The sequence below is a fragment of the Megalopta genalis genome, chromosome 2 (genome assembly GCF_051020955.1).
Source record: "Megalopta genalis isolate 19385.01 chromosome 2, iyMegGena1_principal, whole genome shotgun sequence".
Taxonomy (NCBI): domain Eukaryota; kingdom Metazoa; phylum Arthropoda; class Insecta; order Hymenoptera; family Halictidae; genus Megalopta; species Megalopta genalis.
In genome coordinates, this window is record NC_135014.1 from 14340284 (window position 1) to 14362402 (window position 22119).

Consider the following 22119-nt stretch of genomic DNA (forward strand, 5'->3'; position numbering starts at 1 on the left):
GGCAAATATTCTGGCGGACTCTCGCTCTTCGTGGGAGTTAACACGTGACTCGTTTTGTACGCATCGGTCGCGTATTCGTCAACGTCAATACGCTTTCGGCAGGTGGTCCCGTCAACGTCATTGTCGATCACGGGCCGCGGGTCGGGGACTGTTTTCCAAAAAAAAGACGTGGATAGGGTAGCAGAAAGAGACAGACAGACAGAGAGAAAGAGAGAGAGAGAGAGAGAGAGAGAGAGAGAGAGAGAGGGAGGAGCGACGCGGAGCGCGTCCCGTAAAATCCGGCCGGGGATTAATGTCGGTTTACCGCGCGATGATTGGTTGCGCCGGCATTGTACGCGGCCGCGATAATTCCCGCATATCTGTCAGGATTTTGTCCGTCCGCGTTCGACGCGTAAAAAAAAGCCCGGGTCCTTCGGATAATTGGCCGGTGCTTGAGGAACAATACCGGGGCTGAAGCGAGCCGCGTTTCCCCGGCCACGGTTCCACAAAGGGACGAAGAAAAATAAAGCGGCAGAGAGGACAACGAGAGAGCGGCAGGAACGACCGGGAGAACGCGAAAATTTCGCTCGCAGGCCATCAGCGAAGAGAACACGGATATTGCGGTTAATCTGTTTCGAGTTTTGGTAATTAACGAGATATTAATTAACTCGCTTTGCCCGGCAGCCTTGATAACGCGCCCCGTCCGAACGCGAGCGCAAACACGGAAAATAAACACGGCCGTCTGATGTTTGCCAGCCCGGTAACCGCGACGTGACGCGACTTTTCGTTAATTTATCGACGATACGCCGCGCCACGCCCGGCGTACCCCGGCCACCCGTTACGCTCGTTTACAGACCGACTCATTATTATTTGGAGCCGGCTGGAAAACGAGACCGAGGTGCTCCGAAGGACCCGGTGGCTTAACAATCGCGCGACAGGTTTGATTAAAGATCGCTTTCCAACTAATTGGAAGGATCTTTAGAGTCGGGACAATCTCGGTCTCGAAAGGGTAAATAATTGAGGCGTTAATAGTCTCGGTGGCTTGGTTCGGTCTCGAGGGTGCCAGGAATTCGACGGTCCCTGAATAATTTACGCACGGAGGACTTTCGTGTCGAAGTAGAGCTGCCGCCGACATCTATTCACCCCCTCCTACCATCGACCCCCCCCCCCCCCACGTTCGATATCTCGAAACGGCGCAGACAATACACCGTCTTATTTCCACCGAATATTAGCTTCGCCGCAATGATTTCGTTCGTGCCTCGGAGTCGACGCGCTCGTTGCCAAATTGTTCTAACAAATCGCTCTTGCGCTTAGAGTCTTAGTATTCGATCTACGATTTAGTGTCATTTTGTGGATGATCCAAGTTTTATCTTTCGTTTCCATCGTTATCGCATTGTACGCGAACCTCACCCTAGTTACGCTGTTCCGAACACTTTGACCTCACTATACTAGCCCTTATGATCTTTAGATCTCGCCGGGCATAGTTTAGAACTAAAAAGTATTCTGCTTCCGCAAACGTCATCCACATCGCAGAAGCGAATAAAATATTTTTTAAAAGAAATCATAGGCTTACGTTACAATTGTTTAAAACGTTCCGTACCGAGCAGTTTTTGCTCGACTTTTCATTCAAGTTGCTTGGCCTAGCTATTTGACGATTTAACTGAACATTGATAAGTAATTGTTAATTATTATATATTTGCTTTGCTCCGTATCCTATTTTTCATAATGCCCTATTCGTTTGATGGAAATATATCGACCACCCCAAAACTTATAAAATACACAGCTGGATAACACATTTTGCATAAAATTAGGCCAACTTAAAGTTTGAAAGCTCTACTTTAACATACTGTTTCTCGATCTTAAGTCAGTAGTGACAAAAATAAACCAACGACGTTTTCAAACAAGGGTTGCTTCGAACCGTTGTGACTTTGCAAAGAGAAAACTCGCAGCCACGTTTCTGTTTTTCAAATTAAAGGGGAAGGATCGAACATCATGCAACTACAAACGGTATCTCCGTACAAAATTTGACAAAGTCTACACATTTTGTCAAACTTAGCAACTTTTGATGTGACAGACATGGCCTCACATTTAAATGGTTACAATGGCGAGGGTGCGTTTAACTTAGAATCGAGGAACAGTGCCTTAAAGTAGATGTTTCAAGCTTTAATTTAAAACGAAAACGATCATCCTGCGATGATTTTTCGCGTAGTTATCGTCAGTCAAAGTTGGCCAATTTCTGTCCCAAATTTTTCGACCCTATAATCTCTTTGAGCAGCATACATATATCGAAAGCGTTTGTTTCGTTGTAAACCGAAAACTCTTTGTAGCTCCCAAATCCAAAATATCATTCGCTTTGGACGGCTCTGCGCCGAGATACGGCGTTATAAACAGAGAATTATACAAATCAAAGTAAAATTAATCGATTCACGCACCAGTAATAGAATATTGAAAACAGATTTTAATGACGGTTTTGTAATACCTGGTGCACTTGAAATATCGAATCCAGCTGTCGTTTACCGTATCAAATAAATATGTAAACGTGTGCCATCACTGGTACACGGGGCCTGAACGGAAAGTTTACCGTGCACCATCTGTGGAACACGTGGCGCGGAACGTGTTCACCGATGTTTACATCGTAATTGTCACTCCGGTATAAAAACGTGACTACCTTCCCCTAAAAACGCCTCAGCTATGAAAGCTCATCGATGAATAATCCTAAACAATGAATCCGCGAGAAAACTCATTTACGAGGATTTTGACCACGTTCTCAAGACTTGGGACCACCGCGCGCGGCAGTTCATCAGGTGCGAAAGATGATTTCCGCGGACGTCGTCTCGAGAGTGGCACGCGTTGCTCAACAGCCGGTATTTTCCGAGCGGTTGATCCTCGCCGGCAGGTTTCCCGACGCTTTGCCGCGTTTCGGTGTTTACAAGGGCACACCGACGAGACGGAAACGCGCTGCGCGGCGCGGCGCGGAGAGCGGGTCATAGTTTCTGAGCGTAAACAGGCTCGTTTCTGGCCCCAGAAAGGATTTTAACTCGATTTGGCGACCGCCGGGCGACTCGAGGCGAGGCCAGGCGAGGCCAGGCGAGGCGCGACCTCGTTGCACCCGGTGCGGCGCCCGGTGGCTAGCACCAGAAAGCGACGGTCACCACCCCTCTCCGTGCACGGCGTCGGTGCCGGTGTAACGTTTACCCTCGATCCGGTAAATACTCACCGGCGGCTACCAGCTGGAAGAGACACGGTCTCGCCTGTGTACCGACCAAATTGTCCGCCCAGCAGGACAGAGTGCCGTAATCCAGTTCGGTGGCCGGCGTGTACCTAAGCACGCTCACGCCGCTCGACTTCTCCATCGAGAAACGGCCGGGCGCGACCTCCAGCGTCTCCCCGCTGTTGTTGAATTTCCATCGGAAATTGTGCGCCGGCGGATCGGCCTCCACCCTGCAGGCGATGTCCAGGGACTCGCCCCGAGATGCGCCTACCACGATGATACGGTCCTCCTTGCACACCGGGGCGACTGCAATTCACACGACACATCGTTGTTAGTTCGCGGCTTGCAAGAACGTACATCGTAAAAACGGCTAGCCGAACCGTTACATGCGCAGACGAGTTTAGTTAGTCTTGCATCTCGATGCTTGTAATAACGGTGCACACCGGCGCGCCGGTGTTTATTGAATCAATATTTCCTTTGCGACTAACTGTCTGTGCACCACTGATAGAGATATAATACAATGGTACAGTAAACCCTCTTACAGCACGCGATTACGCGGCGCAAAAATTGCGACAGTACTCGTAGATCGTTTTTCTGTGCCACGATTTACTCACTTTCGACTGTTCTGATAGAAAGCTGTATCGCTTTTTTATTGTATATATGGTACGTAGACAGTTATGATAGGCAATTATACGTACAGTGGTATGTGTATAATGTATATACATTAATATACATAGATATATTATATTATATTATATTATATATTATATTATATTATATTATATTATATTATATTATATTATATTATATTATATTATATTATATATTATATTATATTATATTATATTATATTATATTATATTATATTATATTATATTATATTATATTATATATTATATTATATTATATTATATTATATTATATTATATTATATTATATTATATTATATTATATTATATTATATTATATTATATTATATTATATTATATTATATTATATTATATTATATTATATTATATTATATTATATTATATTATATTATATTATATTATATTATATTATATATTATATTATATTATACTATATTCCCCGGTTAATCGGTAAACCTCTCAGCTGCGGACGACGTGTATACACGTCATAAAGAAACGGCAATTTCACGTCTTACAACAAAAATACGTCTCCCACGATTTAAGTTAGAACAAATTTCGTATATCTTAGAATAATCCTAGAACAACTTGCCGCAGAAAACTGCACCCAGCATGGTTGAAAAAAACGCGTACAAAATTAATCCTAAAAATAGACCATCGCAACTAAGCGGTTAGAAAGTGATCTACCATTGCCAATGCAAGGAATGAAGAATCTTATGTCGTGACATTTGTCGCCCTGTTGGAGAATCGTAAATAACGCCAGTGGACGAGAGGAAGCTTTGGGTGGCGCGCGGGGGTGGATTTTGGAAGAAACGCGAGGAAGTCGTGCGCGCGGGAAGACGAGCTCGTGTCTCGGGAGCAAAGCGATCGTGCCTTTGACGGTGCAGGTCGGTGGCTCGTTGGTCAACGCAATCTTCGGGAATAACTTTGTCGGAGGGCGGCGGTGGCGTTGACAGTTCGGATGGCATGTTGTCGTTAATGGGTTTCGGGGACGGGGACGGCGATCGTTACGAAATTGTGACGAGCCGTGGGTAGATCGTTGGCCGGCCGATTGATCACCGTTCCATTCGGGTTTTATTCGTTCGAGGAGGTCGAAGCGAGCCCTCGCAGTCGACGGCAGAGCTCGCAGCAGCGGCGGCGGCGGCGCGGCGTTACGATGGAAATTGCGGCAAATGAAAGCTACAGAGAGCAACGCGGAGCGGCGGTCAGCTTATTGCCCCGGTTTTTTTCTCCCCCCACGGCGGCGATAAACGTTCGCTTGTTTGCTATTCCTTTTATTTAGTTACCGCGCGCTCAATTCGGTAAATAGCAGTTGAAGTCAGGTTTCGAGTACAAAAGCGTCATCGAGTGCGCCGGGGCACGGTTCTTTCTCCGTTCGATCGCTTTTGTTCCATTCGGTTCGCCGCGTCGCGCCGCGCCGCGTCGATGTGAAAAGCGTCCGCTTCGCTCTCGCGAGCGCACGCGCTACCCAGAACGAATTAATTCGCGCGCGCTTCGACCGTCAAGTCCGACGCAAATAAATACAAGGGAGTTCGCAAACAGTGCCGCCGACAAAAAGTTTCGCTCGAAACTGGCGAGACGACAATCGACAAAGGTCGACCCTCGCGCGCCCGAACGCTCCTGCGAGATATTTTCGCGATCTGCTTGCCGATGCCGAGCAAATGTTCGCGAAAGATACGCGGCACGCGTTTCAAATATTCGAGTTTCGAGGCTGGCGAGAGAAAAAAGAAAATGGTGATTGTGCACGACAGGTTGATCCTCGCCGATTTCGATGTGACAGTGAAATATGTTGTCAAGATCGTCGTTCCGAACAACTTTTTCCTATACATGTTACCGTCGCTCGCATTTCGTTTCCGAGATATTCCGCAAACATTGTTGCTACCACTACGGGAAAGTTCATCGATTTAATCGAGATCTGCAAAATCCATTTTCTAAATCTCCATTATGGACTCGGATAAAAGCGTTGTAAAAAACATCGTTTCTCAATACTCTTACCAATTGCAATTTTCCCGAACAATTTTTTGGCCGTTGTCTGTTCTCTAAAAAAGAATTAAATCGCTTGGCCCAACTACGAAAAAAACTATTCCGTTTCAAAATGTTTACGAATTTTTGTTTGTTTTCGACCGTTGGTCTCTCGGAAACTAAAAACGAGCGGCGGTAACGTGTACAGGAAAAAGTTGTTCAAAACGATGACTTTTGCAACATATTTCGAACCCGCTGAAATCGGCGGAAATCCACTCGGTCGTAAACAATGGACAAGCAAAAATATACAATTGTATGAAAAGCACCAAAGGTCGTCATGAGATCTCGGAAGCACGTTCACCCAGCAAAAATTAGCGACCGTTACAGGATGCTACCCTCGAAAAACAGGGTAAGTTTCATTTGACAGATTTCTTGAAACGAGCTACAGTTTGGGAGATAATTGAGTGCGTTAATTCGAATGGGGCAGCCTGTAGATAGCATTGCCGTATCGGCGACATTCTGCTGTAAAGCGTTAAAGATCGTTTGAAACTGGAATAATTCGATCGCTCACGCGTGAAATAAATATTATTGGAATAACCGTGTTGGGACTGCTCCGCGACCGTTGAAGTGCAAACATGCTCGGACTGAGAAGAACCGCGGGAGGGAGCAAAAAAGCACGCAAGTTCGATGGTGCTTCGACGACAATGAGCTCGAGAGAACTCGAGCTGCCTATCCTACTGTGCTTCTCGTTGAACGACGTCGCGTTCGAGGAGCGTGGCACGTTTATTCGGCCGATCTTCGTCTCGAAAAATGTCGAAGCACGTCTCGCAATTTTGTCACGGAACGGAAATAGAGAGAGAGGGAGAGAGAGGGAGTGAGGGAGAAGGAGAGTGTGCAAGAAAAAGCGAGGAAAAGAGGGAAAGAGGGAAATAGAGAGGGAGAGAGAGAGAGGGAAAGAGGGAGAGAGAGAGGGAGAAGGAGAGTGTGCAAGAAAAAGCGAGAAAAAGAGGGAAATAGAGAGGGAGAGAGAAAGAGGGAAAGAGGGAGAGAGAGAGAGGGAGAAGGAGAGAGAGAGAGGGAGAAGGAGAGTGTGCAAGAAAAAGCGAGAAAAAGAGGGAAAGAGGGAGAGAGAGAGAGAGAGGGAGGAGAGCACCTTCTCCCGGAATGAAATCGTTTCGCGACCGACGCGGAAGGATTGCCGGCTCCGTGCCGCGTTTTCCGCGAGATATATATTTCCCCTCGTTCATCAGCCGTTGCTGCCACTGCTATCTATCTCTCTTTGCATCCGTCTACCTTTTCACTTTGCGGCAGAAGAGAGATAAATAGACGGACGGCATCTTATCGGGCCGACGCGGTGCGGCGTCGTGCAGCCTGACTCCCGGCTCGGCTCGGCTCGGCTCGGCACGAGGCAGAAAGGACGAAAGCATTCCCGAGCGGAGAGCCGAGGAACGAGATGATATCAAGGACCGTATTTCGGCTCGATAATCGGCCGAGTAATTTCGCCAAGTAGAATGAGCTTTCGCGAGTGCCGCGGACAACCCCGAAATGAAAGACGTCTTCCCCGAGCGAACCGTTTCGAGCATGTGGAACAAATTGCCTGCTAGTCCCGCGCACTTATCCGTATAATCCAGCTCGCACGACTTCTCGATACGGTAGGATCTCGGCCATCCGATCCTCGAACGTTGGAATTCTTTGTTACTTATTATTTATGAATTAATTAAACGGGCAAGACGCGCTGTTTAGATCGCGAAATACAATACGAATCTCGTCGACATTTAACTCGTATTAGTTCCCATTGTTTGCCACTATTTTCCATTTTCATGAAAATAGGAATAGAAGAAAAAGGTTCCATCGGTATAGGTAAACGAATTGATTTGATAGATAAATGTATGTACGACGATAAAAGACTCGATAAGTGAAAGAGCCATGCCAGCATTGGACCGTCGAGGGTAAAAATGGGGTTAAATTGTGTTCAATTTAATTGAGTGTTACAATTGTCACTCTTTTACACCGGTTCTATATTCGTTTAACCCTTCGACTACGAAAAGCGTATATATACGTCCTCAGAAGTCTGCCAATATATACGAAAGGCGCAAGCATACCCCCTCTACATTTTGTGCACACTTTCATTGTTGCACCAACTTATCGTTGTTTTAAACGCGGTAAATGAAATTTGTTATTCGCTATCAACATCGAATTTCTTCCTTTACGATTATCTTTGTAATGCTATGCGACTGGCACGCTTATTTCACTTCGTCTGTATCGATGGTTTTATCCGGGAGTGCGCCGCGGTCGAAGGGTTAAATGTAGGGCTAATAAATAAAAATGAAAACAAGCCGTAATATAATAAACGCGAACATGTTTGGGTAGTACGGTAGATTCTCTCTAATCGACGCTCAGTTTGAGAACAAAAATGGACAATTTGGGAAGAGAAGGTACGATTATTCGAGTCTTGCACCTCTCGTTTTTATAATTGTTGATAATCGGCAACTATAAAAACGAGCCGCAAGACTCGATTAATCGTACCTCCTCTTCCCAAATTGTCCATTCTTGTTGCCAAGCCGAGCGTTAATTAGGGAGAATTTACTGTAATAGGGGAAGCGTCCGAACGCGACGCAGGAGAATATGCAAACTATGTAATGTATTGGGAAGCGAACTGTTGCATGAGAGCGTACTGTAATTGTAAAGGGGAGGATCAAAAAACGGTGATCGCTAAAGAAGTCTTATCGCGACGGCGGGTCTATGGTCTGGTCGAGTGTCCGATTTTGTAGCGTAATTAACGGGCGGCAGTGGGCGCGTTGGTCATCGGCCGTTCGAGGGAGGGTGCTCGTGCTCTGTAATTCGAAATTAACGATCAGGATCGGCGACCGCGGCGCCGCTGGTCCCCGCGCTTTTAAACGACGCGTATGAAATTTAATTATCATCCGTGACAGGAAGCGTCGCGTAGCGTCGCGACGCGACACGACGCGGACGCGGGATTGATAAAGCCGCTGGCGCCTCGCACCCTCTGATATTCCGCGAAATTTTTTGCCGGTCGCACGATAATTGCCATCGACGGTGTAAATTCCGCTTTGTAACGCGCGTTTCACGGAAAAAAAGAAGGAAAACGAAAAAAAAGCAGAGCCGTGCGTCCGGTCGATTTTCGAGTCTGTTTATACTGGACAAGCCCGCGCTGATGGATAGAGGAGAGCCCCGACACTCTTTGCCTCTCGTCGCTCCTCGACAGAATCGCTCGAAAAATCTGGCAATTCTCGGCCGGCACTTTCTCGTTAAAGCTTCGATCGGAATCGATTTAAATCCCCGACCGCGAGAAGGGAAAACCTCGTTTCCCCGTGCGGACGTGAATGGCCTAAAGCAAATGTCATTTCCAGACGTGGCGCGACGATGTAATAACCGGGAAACTAAATCCGGACACGGGGCTCTCTCCCACTCTCTCTCTCTCTCTCTCTCTTATTCTCTCTCTCTCTCTCTCTCTCTCTCACTCTCTATCTTTCTCGCTTCGATCCGAGAAACACCCGCGAGAGATTGCTGCTTATCCCCGGCTCGTTTCCGAGACCTTTACGAGGCCGTCACCGGCCGCAGTTAAATATCGAGAGGCTAGTTTTCGTCGACATGTAGACGTAGGTACAACCGTCCAGCGACGATTTCCTCCGACGTCGTCGAATTTTTACGGCTCTTAACACTCAAGCACCGTTTAAACGTCCCATGCCATCGAATCGAAGTTTCACAAATCGGGGGCTTTCGCGCAGAATTATGACCGGTTGTAGATTGCTCGTTAAGATTTAAGGGTCTGCTCACCCTACGATCATTTTTCATCGTGATTTTAACCAGTTAGCTGCTCTAGCGACTAGTATACGCGTCGTAAAACAAAATTTTGACATTTCTTCGCGACGAGTCCGAACAACGGTTAAATAGCGGACGGTGAGTCGGAAGGCGGTGCCGAGTCACGTTTGACCCAAGCTAAATTAGCGTATCTCAAATATTATGAAATAAAATGTAAAAGTTTTCGTTGTCAGAAATGACCCGGCACCGTTGGCGAACTGTTAACCCTTTGCAGTCGAAGCTATTTTAATTCGAGATTCAGAACATGTTTTCTAATCTACAGTATTTTCATCTTATATGATTTATTACGATTTATGCATGTGAAATTCAGCCTATTGGCAAGTACAATACTTGCAATTTTAACAGTTTTACAAAAATTATAAACGAATCTGATACCGTTATAATTATTTTGAAAAATGGTGTAACAATTTTAATGGCACCTCAGTGTTGTCACTCGAGTGCAAAGGGTTAAATTATGTATTTTATAAAAGTGTTGTGTTTAAGAGAAATGTAAAGAAAATCAGAGTATAATTAGAGTAACTTACACACAAATTGGTCAACCCTAGGTTCTAAGTTATACACGTAAAATATTACGTGTCCAACAGTCTTCAAGATACTCGACGAAAGATTTTCATCCCCTCAGAACGAATGATACCAAGTAAAACGTATCATTAAATTCGTCAATGTATAACTTAAAATCTAGAGTTGGGCAATTTAATGATGCATGTTACTTGATACCATTCGTTCCGAAGGGATGAAAATCTTTCGTCGAGTGTCTTGCAGACTGTTAGACCTTGAGTGGTTCTTCATACGAAAAGGCTGGATATTTTTTGACGACAAACACCTATCAATAAGTTAGTTATTGCAATCTCTTTGAAAAGTAAGTGTGTAAGTCTAATTATACCCTGATTTTCTTTACATTTTACATTTTGCTGACAAGAATGCACAGCAATGTCGATGCTGCTAATAAATCGCAATAAGGGTTTCACAGCTTAATAACAGAAAAAAGTTAATTTGTAATTGACAAGTGTTTGATCAAGTTAATTTGTAATTGATAGCTAATCCTGGTAAAAAATTCACGATCCTTTTATTCATAATCATTTCACGTACTCTATCAAATCAATTTGTAATCAATACCCCATTTCAACCTGCTTTTCTTTTTTTTCATTTCTCAGCTCCCCTTATTTATTCACCTTATTTATTAAAATACATAATCTTTCCATTCGAACCGCCATTTAAGCTCCAACGTCTCGAAAAACATTCGGCCAAAGATCTACCCTCCGAAACGAACGATATCAATTTATGAGAACCACTGATTCCTCGTCGGCGCACCTATCGGAAAATCTCTGGGACGATCTCTGGGTTAAAAGGTGGCGGGGCAAAAGTCATTCGCGGAACGCAGGCACGTTCATCGTGGAGAAGTTGTTCGGGTGGGCACGAAATTGCTGGGTCTCGGTGTTCGAGCGGGATGACCAAGGAAGGACAGTGATTCTCCGACGATCGTCTTTTAAATTGGGGATATTCAATTTGTATACGGGTCCGGAGAACGGAGAGAGGGCGGGAATCTCTGACGATTCTCGGAGCCGCACTGCGGTCGACAGTATGCTCGACATAACCCGGGGAATTGGATATCAAAAATGTAGCTGGAACTAAGTACGGCTGAAATATTCAGGTGAAACGAGATCCTCGGGTGCAGCCGATTCGGAATAAATACGCGAGCCGGTTACGTTATACGGGCTAGAAATGCTCGTTCTCTGGCTAGCTGGCTGGGTAGCTGGGCAGCTGGTGAATAGGTCAGGTGGCTAGGTGGCTAGGTGAATAAGTGGTTAGGTGGTTAGATAAGCTAGCTGAGTGGCTAGGTAGCTAGGCGGCTAGGTAGCTAGGCTGTTAGGTAGCTAAGCTGTTAGGTAGCTAGGTGGCTAGGTGGCTAGGTAGCTAGATGGTTGGATAAGGCAGCTAGGTAGCTAAGTAGCTGAGGTAGCTAGGGCAGCTGGCGCTACGCTGCCGTCGCAGTTCGGGTGAATAAGGGGCTGCTCGTTAACGAGTGCCATGGAAAATCCTCGATTAACTCTGCCCGATTAAAATAAAGCTGCGGCCCCCGAACGGCCACCTAGCTCGTCGCACTCTCGTGACGTGTACTCACACTTGACGCGAAAATGAAGGGGCTCGCTCCGCGTCTCGTTCAGGTCGTTCGTCACTGCGCAGACATACTTGCCGGCGCTGCTCCTCGTCACGCTCTGCAGCACCAGGCTCTGGTTCGACCAGATTATCTTCGCCGTCGTGTTGTGCGCCAGGATTTGATTCTGAAACCACCAATTCCGACATTTTACTGACCGTAACACTCTTCCGCATTGCGCTGCCTATGCGACAGAACTGAGAAATCCTTCTCTTGCTTTCCAAGCGAGCTAATTTTACACAGTAGTTTGGGAAAACGGTGATTCCTCTTCGACACAGTGACTCGAAGAGAAGTGATCGAAAAATAAAGAATATTTGCCGTTATTAATTAATGCCATTATTTAATCGAAATGTTGTAACAGCGAAAACGTTGTAATAGTAATTTTTGTTTAAAATAGCGATCTCGGAAATTCGGATTCCAATAATCGGTTCTTGTAGTTTCTAAATGCGCTTCGCCAGATGATATTGTTTAAATATAAAGCTGCGACGTTTAACGGGTCGGACAATTAACGCGCTATTACAAGAGGCTCCATTTCAACGTTCAACAAATTGCAACGCCGGCGGCGTCAACCTGTTAAATAATGTACACACCTTAGCGATACTCTGGAGTATTTGTTTCCCGTTTCAACACAACTACGAGCGATCCTTCTCCGCCGACTAACTGGCTTTGTTCGAGCCTGATCGTAATACCCTCTCTAATACGCGCTACTGTTATTGCTTATCGGATCGGTATTAACCGTCGGTCGATAAACTGAGAATTTCGGAAAAGCTGAAATGATTGATTTATTGTGAGCCTTTTCTTTTCTTGGTCCGAATTCCATCGCTTTATCGAACGTTCATTTTGCTAACTGTCCTTTTACAGGAAATTGTATAAATCTTTGCGGCATCTTGTGTCATTTATGTCATATTATGTCCGAATATCAATGGGAGTCACTGTATGTGATGTATTATTGGTCGGCAGCTAAAAAGTAGCGAGAGTTAGGAGGCCGTCTTTTCGTAAACTAGCCAACCGGAATTTCGCAAATGTCATGAGCGTGTAAAAGCGATGAGTGCAAAAGCTTCGAGTGTATAACCTCTCGTATAACTTATATAAACTGCTTCGACGAAATTCGCATAAATGGAGTTTTACTGCATATGATTCGCCTACGAATGACGTGGTATCGAAGCAAACAATAACTAGACCGCGGATTTATCTTCGTCAATTCTAACAAACGCGAGTCACAAGCAGACATCTCTAACATTTTTATTGTTTTAAATTTTAGCTATCCATCTGTGTCCTGAACGCACAAATTCCGCAGTTTAAACGATAACACGTTGGAATTGATACATGCACTTTAGCGCAGTCGGCGCTATGATTTGCGACGAAAACCTTCAACGACAGCATGATTGCATCGACTGCTTTGCAAACAGTCTGCGAATGGCTTCGGCTGTTGATGCATGTCTAAACGAAGCACAAAAACTTGGAAAAGATTAACCGCGCCGGTTTTTATCGCGACAGGTCGGCTTCGATCAATTTACCGTCTATTGTTTCGTGTTTAGACCGACTATGCCCGGCGAGATCGCGATCGCGATTTCGTTCCTCGTTACCGTGCAAGATGAATCGGCAATAAACGAGCGGCCAGCGTTTTCGCGACGTCTTTTTGACTGATTTTTCTGTTGCTCGCGTTATCACCGGGGTCGCTCCACGCTAAAACGACCACTGAAATTAAGAGGGCAGCTTACATCACGCTCGCGAATTTTTCTCTCGGCAATCGTTCGCCGAATCGCGCGGGATTCTTTCTTCGTCGTCCTCGCTAAGACTGGATCTGTTAAATGAGCCGTTTATTTTGAAAGCGGCATAAATCACTTTACCGTAATGAAAAGCGGTGATTTTTTAATGTTTATACGAAATTATTTATACCGAGAAAAATATCAGTATCCTGAGATAACAAACACAAGTAAATCTTCTCGAAAGTTAGCATCCATATTTTGAAACGTGTTAAAGCGCAAACCCTTAAATATATCGACTTAAAAACAAAGTGAGGATCAAAGAGGATCCTAGAAGACTGGATCTATTAACATTTCGACTCAAATCGGGTCGAACGTGATTCGAGTCGGGACGAGTCCGGACCCGAATGTTTGTGATACTCGGATGTCTAACACCGAAGTCAAGCCAAGTGGTGGTGCTTACAAGAGGAGTCGAGAACCCTAAAATTCTATTAATCCTCGGATGACAAACGTTGAGTCGATTCGAACCCAGAGTTACAAACATTCCATCTAAGTTCTAATTTTGCGGCAGTCATATGCAATTATCAGCCATTGATATTGGAACTAATAAAAAAAGGGTTAACTTCGATCTCAAGAAAGAGGTTCTGATAATGTACAAATAAAAATAAAACATTTGGATGGATCTAGCCGCGACTGCCATAAATACTGAAAAGTGTCCGCCGTCCAAAGGTTAAGTATCACAAACTTTCCGGACCCGTGGCGAACCCAAGAAAAATACCCGAGCCGAACCCGAAATGTCGAGTAGCCGTCGAAGACCCGCTATTAACCATAGGATAAAAGCGGCGAAACAAAGAAATAAAACGAAACGGGGGAGTCCTCGGAGCAGCTTGTTTCCCACGCGTCTTCGGGAAGCTCCTTTTTTTCTTCACGGCGATGGAGGTGGGCGGCCCTCGTGGAAGCGTCAGAATTTACGAGGCCTCGTCGGGAACGCGTTAAGACGACGCCCGAACGAAACAAGGGACCGTTTCGGGGTTAATGGATCGAAAGGCTCGGGGAGCTTTCTCTCGCGAGGCGAAAGAGCGAAAGGTCCTCCGAGCGTTCCCGGGATCAAGGAGCGCCGCGCAAGGATTAAAATATTTCGCGCCGGCGTGCCAGCCGCGGAAGAGGGCTGCGAAGGGAGAGAAAAAACTAAATTGGATTTTATCGGCGGCGGTGGCGGCCCGTCTGCGACACATCAGGCCGCCGACGCCGCCGCGCTCGAAGCCACGAGTAAACGAAAGAATTAGAGGCGAGCGAGCGCGTGGGTGGGCGGAGAACCCAAGGCAAGCCACCGTGCAACCTACTCGACCAGAATACTGGCTGCACTCGTGCTCGTTAAACCTCCCTCGTACCTTCGAACTCTTTTCTTTGGCGGCGAGTCTGAGCTCGCGCGCCCTCGACGCATTAGTACGTGTGCGGAGGGAGGAGGCGGTTCGTTCGAAATACAGCCGCTCGAAGAGAACGATCCCGAAACGTTCCTCGTTCAGGGTAATAGTTGTTAGCCCCTGCCCGCACTCCTCCGGCAAGCTTTATGACACGCTCGCGGCCCGTTCCGCGTTCCCTCCACTTTTGCTTCAAGCGATTCGGGAACGTCGAGTCCTCGACCGGAGCAGAGTTATCAAAGCCCCTTCGGAAATGATTGACCACTGTTGCTCTCCGAGACATATCGTTGCCGTTCTATTCGTTCGAGACACCGCGGGCACTGTCCCGAATTTTATGACACAGATAATTAGGTAATAAGATAATAATTAGGTAATAAGACTCTGGATGGTCCTCTGCTATTATGCCAACAGATGTTCGCTCTCTTCGCCCCCTTTGCTGCTCCCATTTAACACGCCGATCATCTCGATGATTGCACGAAATTAGAGAATTTTATTGAATCTAATTGAAATTGACAAGCTAGGTCGTACGGCATCAATTACATTTTGGACATTCTTACGTTTCACGGAACCTAATGGAATTAGGAAAATATAGTAGATCAGGTACGAGTTGCGGGCAATTACGTGCAATTACGCGTACAAGTCAATTTTCAAATTTGACAGGCAAGGTGTCATAGGATCGTTGCGTGGGATAAGATGATCGCGGGTTTTGTAAATGGACAACAAACTCGTGAAATATAAAATATAAGAGTTCTTTTATAGTTGCTAGAGTTTCACGTAAAGAACATCAAATGAATTTTGTGAATATTATTATTTGAAATTGTAACACATAGCACGATATTCGGAGAGTTTATTGCTTCTCTTTGACGATATTTTTATCATATTTTAGGATACGAATCGGCAACTATAAAAATGAGCCGCAGGGCTCGAATAATCGTATCTCCTCTTCCCACTTTTGTGCGCAATCTGAGCGCGAATTAGGGCGAAATTATTGTATAATCATGTGATGCTGCCCGTGAACGTGTTAATTCGGCGCGAAAAGCGATGGGCGCAAGCACATTGTCAAAGATTTCGAAACGGATCAGCCATCAACGAGCACCGATTTTTCCCGGTCTTGCATCTGGTTGCATCGCTTCATCGAACGATTCAATTATTATATATATATAATATTATATATAATAATAATATAATAATAAATATATAATATTCTTATGCCCCTTTCTGCCGACTTATTTCCTGATATTTCGAGTATATATAATATAACTCTATAATAACTATACATATCTCTCTCTCTCTTTCTCTCTCTCTCTCTCTCTCTCTCTCTCTCTATATATATATATATATATATATATATATATACTCGAAATGTCAGGAAATAAGTCGGCAGAAGGGAGCATAAGAATATATGCAATAAGCAAAGTCTTTAATTGGAGGTTGCCAATCATGGAGATGGACGTCGGTGCCAGACGTGGATCAAGATTGGTCTGGCTTGAGCAAACACTGCTGAAAAAAGGGTCCTCGAAAAATTAGCTATCGCGGAGATTCTGTTTCGGTTCGACGATGCAATTAGTCGCGGCCAGGGGATGGATTAAACAGGGGGCTCGGTTGCGATTCTCGTTTAACCCGAGTAAACCTGATTAGCAGAAGGAAAGTGCTCCGCGTAGCTGATCCTCGATGCGAACGATCAAAGGATCAGCTCGCTTTCGGGGAGACTGTGCTCGGAAATCGAATTAATAACGCTAAACCAAAGCCTGCGACGCGATCCTTAAGGTGATTCGCATTAACGCGCGCCCGAGCATTTGCTCTTCAACTACGTCCGATGATACGAGATGGAAACGTTCGTTGTTCCGTCGGTGTCGAGAATTTCTTGCGGATCTTCAGCTTGCCAACCGGACCGCGCTTAACGTTGCGTCTACGGAACCCGTCGAAACGACGGGTTAGTAATTTTTTAATTTACCATCATTCAGATTGCAAAGATACATTTGCAAGTTATTTATATATATATACGGCAAATATCACGGTAACACTCGCTAAAAATCACGATGAATATCTTACATTGTTACCTTTATAAACTAATGATTCGGGGATCCCCTGGCGAGACCGTGAACGCGTCCGTCGCCGCGACTCGCCGTTTTTCACCGCGGATTCGTGCCGGCCAGGAGAAAATGTCCGTCGGAGTACGCGCGACCGCTCGAACATTGTTTTTTCCCGGGGGCGTTAAGCTTCTTTTCTGGGTCGAGCCGAACGAGATCGCTATCGGCGACACCCGATTACGAGGAATTCCTCCCTGCGGGGCGGATCCGACAACAAAACCCTGAAATATCTGGCTCGTCCAATCTCGGCCCCCCGGAGTCAGCCAGCCGGCGCGGCTATCCGAAAGATTCATCGAATTTCTTCTCGCATTTCGATCCCGGAAAGATTCGTGGTCCAGCTCCGGCCACGGTCACGGCACGCCGAAATTCTATGAGAATTCGAGGCCGGCTCGCGCTCGCCGGCTTCTTCTCTTCGGGGTTGCTGCTGGTCCTCTGGCAGACGGAGAAAAAATGCGAGCCGTGTGGGCCACTGAAGAAAAGAGGCTAGAGAGGCGAGCGTTCATTCCGGTCAGACGGCGCACTGATTCCTTGAAAAATTGCCAACAACTCGTGGCCATCCTCATTCCTTTCTACTTTCTTCCCTTCCTTCCTTCCTTCCTTCCTTCCTTCCTTCCTTCCTTTCTTCCTTCCTTCCCTCCTGCCTCTGTTCGTTCTACCTCTCTTCGTGACAGACTTCGTTCACCAGTAGCTTTTTTTCCACAGCTAAAGATGCCAAGGAAACCATCTTATCTCACCCGTCTCGCTTTCTACCACCACCGGATTCGCTCTGATCACCTAATTAAGGATTAAGTAGCTTCCTCCCGCCGAAATTGCCGATTTGTTGTGCATTTTTCATTAGTAGAACCGTGCTGTCGATCGCGCTTGTAATTGCCATAATTTCCTCAAGTAGGGAATTATTAAACCGTAGACTCTCTATGCCATTTATAACGTCCACGATTTACATTATACACTCCAGAATTATTCCTCCGGATTTGAAAATGAGATTTTTCGTTTACTTATTCAGTGTACCGAAAGTTTGAATCTACAAAATGCAAGAAGATGGAAGGAGTACTCGGAGTCGGCCAAGTTGACCTCTCAACTTTTGTTTTCATTCAATAAAGTTAGTTTTACCCTCCGCTGTTAGACTGAGTCAAAATGTCTCGCATTTTCTTTTTCGAAGAATTAATAATTCGATGCATTTGAAAGTGAGATATCGAGTTCTAATGAAGGAAACAATGTTCTACAATGTTTAAATTATGTTCTCAAATTTTTTGCTGATCCTGCAATATCTCGCGTCGTTCGTCCTGATCCCGTTGAAAGATTAGCCGAAGGAATGAAACATCGATTGATTAAAATATCAGTAATAAAAAAGGGTGTACGAAGGGATTGCCGCGTTTGCTATGCGAATAAAATTAGAAAACCTACACATATTATGTGTAAGACTTGCCAGGTACCGTTACATGCAGGCGATTGCTTTAAATAATTATCGCGCAAAGGAAAAATATTAAATTTGTTGTATTAAATGTGTCGTTATTGTTGTTGTTGTTTTTTCTGTTTTATATGTATGCTCGCACACGTTGAATTGTTTCATGTGTTTACATAAAGTGTTTTTAAATTAATTCTTCAAAAATATTGCCGGCCCTTGGCGACGTTTGAACGCGTAGACCTGCGGCCATTAAAGTGTTAATGACAGCCAGTGTACGTGGAACACCCTGTATACCGAGAAGAAGTTGTAGTTGCCGGTCGATAGTCGCCCGAAATAGTACGACAAGTACTGAATTCGTATAAATTCGGGTAATAATCGTGAATAAATTCCTTTCGAGCTCTGATAGAGAGCGAGCGATCGAGAGAGAGAGAGAAAGAGAGAGAGAGAAAAAGAGAGAGAGAGAGAGAGTCCCGTATTGAAATCATCGGGTAAATCGATGGGAAAACGGGCAAGTAGAACCGAAGAAGGTATCGGGTTTGATATCCGCGATAAAACGGTGATCGGCGTGTTCCGGCTTGGCGGGCGCATATCGAATGGCGGCAACAATCCTTGCGTAACGAGGCCACAATGGCGACAACGTTGCTATTCATTCGCCGCACGAATCCTAGCCGGAACCGACGGGTAACCGACTTCCCCGTCCTCCAACCCCTGCCACCCGTCGATTCGATGTAGTCTCGGGAATAAGATCGCGGACGGGGATAAATAGCTCGGCGAGAGAGGAGAGAAGCCGGCATGCTGTTCCGACCGAGCTGGAACCATTCTTCTCGAAAGAGCATTTTACCGTACCGGATGTACACTGCTACAGCTGGCACGAGGGGATGATTAAGAAAAATGGCTCGTTACATACCCGCGATAAAGTTAGCGGATCGACCGGTGTTGAGACCGGCAGCCCTGCCCAACTTTGACTCCGTCTTCGGAGCACAGGGACGAGAGAGCCCAATTAACGTCTACGGAAACTTGCTTGCTATTTATTTATTTATCAGAGCCTCCTAGAGCTTCATGCTAATTCGCCCATTCCTCCTTGCTTTGATTTCGGCTCGGTCGTTTCCAAATTCGGGCGGTAAATATATCACGCACGCTCTCCCGAACGAGATATTTCCAAACTCCGATCGAATCGGGAGTACCGTTGTTCCGCAAACACGGCGCGGAAAGTTTGTTAATCGAGTTAACGAAGAATGTGAAAATATTCCTGGTCTTAATCGAGTAACAGCGGCGTAATTAGTCCCTTGCATTCCAATATATGGTGAAAAATTGCTGAATTGTTTTCCAAAAAGAATTTCTGCGTTGTCAAAATCTATGTGCAACGAATCGTTAGAATCGTAAGTGTTGTATGGACAAATTGGGATTAACATTGTACGTATCAAATGAAAACGGGGCTAGGGAATGTAAATGATAACGTAGTTTAGAAAAACTGTCTTGATTTTGGAGTGAAAAGGATTTTTAAAAAAGTATTATAGTCATTGTGTAATAATAGGCTGGTCCCTCTGTCATTAAACGAATAATTCAAGTAATTTAGTGCAATTTTGAGAAAGTTATACCGTTTTGAAAGGCGTCCAGATATGTTGGCAAAAAGGTATTCTCGGTTGTCGCACGTAGAACGCGTTGCAATTGTTGTTTCAAAACCGAAATTACTTTCTTGGCAACCCAATATTTGTGCTCGACTGTACACGAGCGGCGAAATTATTCCATCAGGTTTAACACTGAACCTACCACCCCGTCGGTCAAATGACCGGTTTCACATTTTTTATTTCATGAGGAAATTGAAGTCGTAAAGCTGCTTCCATTAAAAAATCATTAAATATAATTCTTTACTCAAGCACACACTATTATAAAAATGGTGAAAAATTTAGATAGTATCTATCTTGTTATTTTACATAAGGAAACACATGTTGGTCGCTTTCGCACCACGGCAGCTTTAATGTTGAAAAATAAAGCGATCGATCACGCAGACTCCATTTTACAAACACGAAAACATTTTACAAATAAAAATTAGTATTAAATTCTGTCTTATAATTCTTACGAGGCAATTTTTGTTCGCTTCTAGACCCCGGCAGGTTTAATGTTAAAAATGACGTTTATCTGTTTATTTGATCAGTCTATTAAAAGTTCCGATCCACGAAATGCAAGTAGTTTGAAGAAGTGTTCGATGTCATCCAAATTAATTTGTCAATCTTCGTTAAGTTAATTCACCCTCCCCCCTTGCTGTCAGACCGAATTGAAATGTCTTGCATTTTCCTCCTCGAAAAAATACCGTTACAAGAACAACGAAACTAACAATTCACGTGAAACGGAGTTCTAATAAAGGAACGTTCCAGAATGTTCAAATTATATTCTCAAATTTGCTCTCGACCAAGATATTTTCAAGCTGCGATCGAATCAAGCGCATCGTTGTTCCGTCAGCATAAAGCTCGTAATCGAGTTAACGAAGAATGCGCAAATATTCCCGGCGTGTCAGTCCCGATGATTGTTACTCGGTGAGACGGCCGAAACGGTTGTTCCGAATTTCGGCGGAGCTGGCGTGCCGGCGAAGGCGGAGGGTCGTCGTATATCAGGAAGCTAAGGATTCGGCGCCGCCGCGAGAATAACTTTTGCTTCCAGGTTCGCTTCTACGGCGTTTCGCGGTAAGTAGAAACTACGAACGAGCTCTGGTATCGGCGCGGTGGCGTTCGAAATTCTCGGATCCGGTCTTTACCGTCCCGCGTAGCGGCAGTCCATACGACGAAACTCGCCGAGCGAGGTAAAGTCTGAAATATCGTTTCCCGGGCGTGTAACTCGTCGTTCGCTCGTAAACCGTTCGGGGAACGATCGGCGATTACGCGATACAAGGTATCGGGGCCCCGGCGGCAGCGGGAACGATCGGCAGCAGGGACACGTCAATTAACAAAGTCGTCGATAACGAAGGGAGTTCGAACGTAGCCCCGGTCTGGCAGCCGGCTACCGATGCTAAAAGTTTCCGTTTGAAGCCTGACATGGTTTGCCGGGGCTGGAACGAGAGAGCAGGGTGCGCGCGGGGGGCGGGGGGCGGGGGTGGGTGGGATGGACGAGCACGGTTTTATGCAACGGGTCTAGCCGCAGGAAGAGGCAGTTGGAACGGAGCCCAAAAGCCCGGGAGCTTCATTTTGAGAATATTCGGAATCCGGAATAAGGGTGGAATTACTCGTAGCACGTGGTACGTACAACCGTGCCGGTACAATGGGCCGCGGCATTGTCTCGCACGTCGCCGTTACATAAAGTAGGTGTTAACCGTCCTTTCGTACACCGCCTCCGCCACCCTTGATATTCCGCGCACGCACCCTTCCAAGGTTAGCTCCCTCGGAACCAAGTCCGACGGGAAATGGATGAATCCCCGACCCTGTGTCCCGCAGATCGGCCGATATAGCTGGTGTCGCTGTCCTTTCTCTCCTCCCCTTCTCCCATTCCTCTCTCTCTTTCTCTCTCTCTCTTCTCTCTCTCTCTCTCTCTCTCTCTCTCTCTCTCTCTCTCTAGCTATCTGCTGCTTTCGCTGCCATACTCGCGAAGTAGTCGAGCAAGAGCTGAACCGGTCGCCCGCGGGCTAACCGCGGCACATCGAACCCGATTTTCACGAAATTTATGTCACAGATTGTCCTCGGAGCTATGTTTCACCTGGATTTTTCTGTTT

General features: G+C 45.6%; 1 protein-coding gene across 2 annotated transcripts in view; it reads right to left on the reverse strand.

Moving 5' to 3' along the window:
- LOC117219237 (kin of IRRE-like protein 1) overlaps positions 1-22119 on the reverse strand; it is a 690910-nt gene that overhangs the window by 48929 nt on the left and 619862 nt on the right. For both annotated transcript variants that reach the window (XM_033468215.2, XM_033468214.2), the window contains 2 exons: positions 11765-11924; positions 3197-3496 (listed from right to left, as the gene is read on the reverse strand). In XM_033468215.2, coding sequence (XP_033324106.2) covers positions 3197-3496; positions 11765-11924 — 460 coding nt within the window. The remainder of the gene's footprint in view (positions 1-3196; positions 3497-11764; positions 11925-22119) is intronic.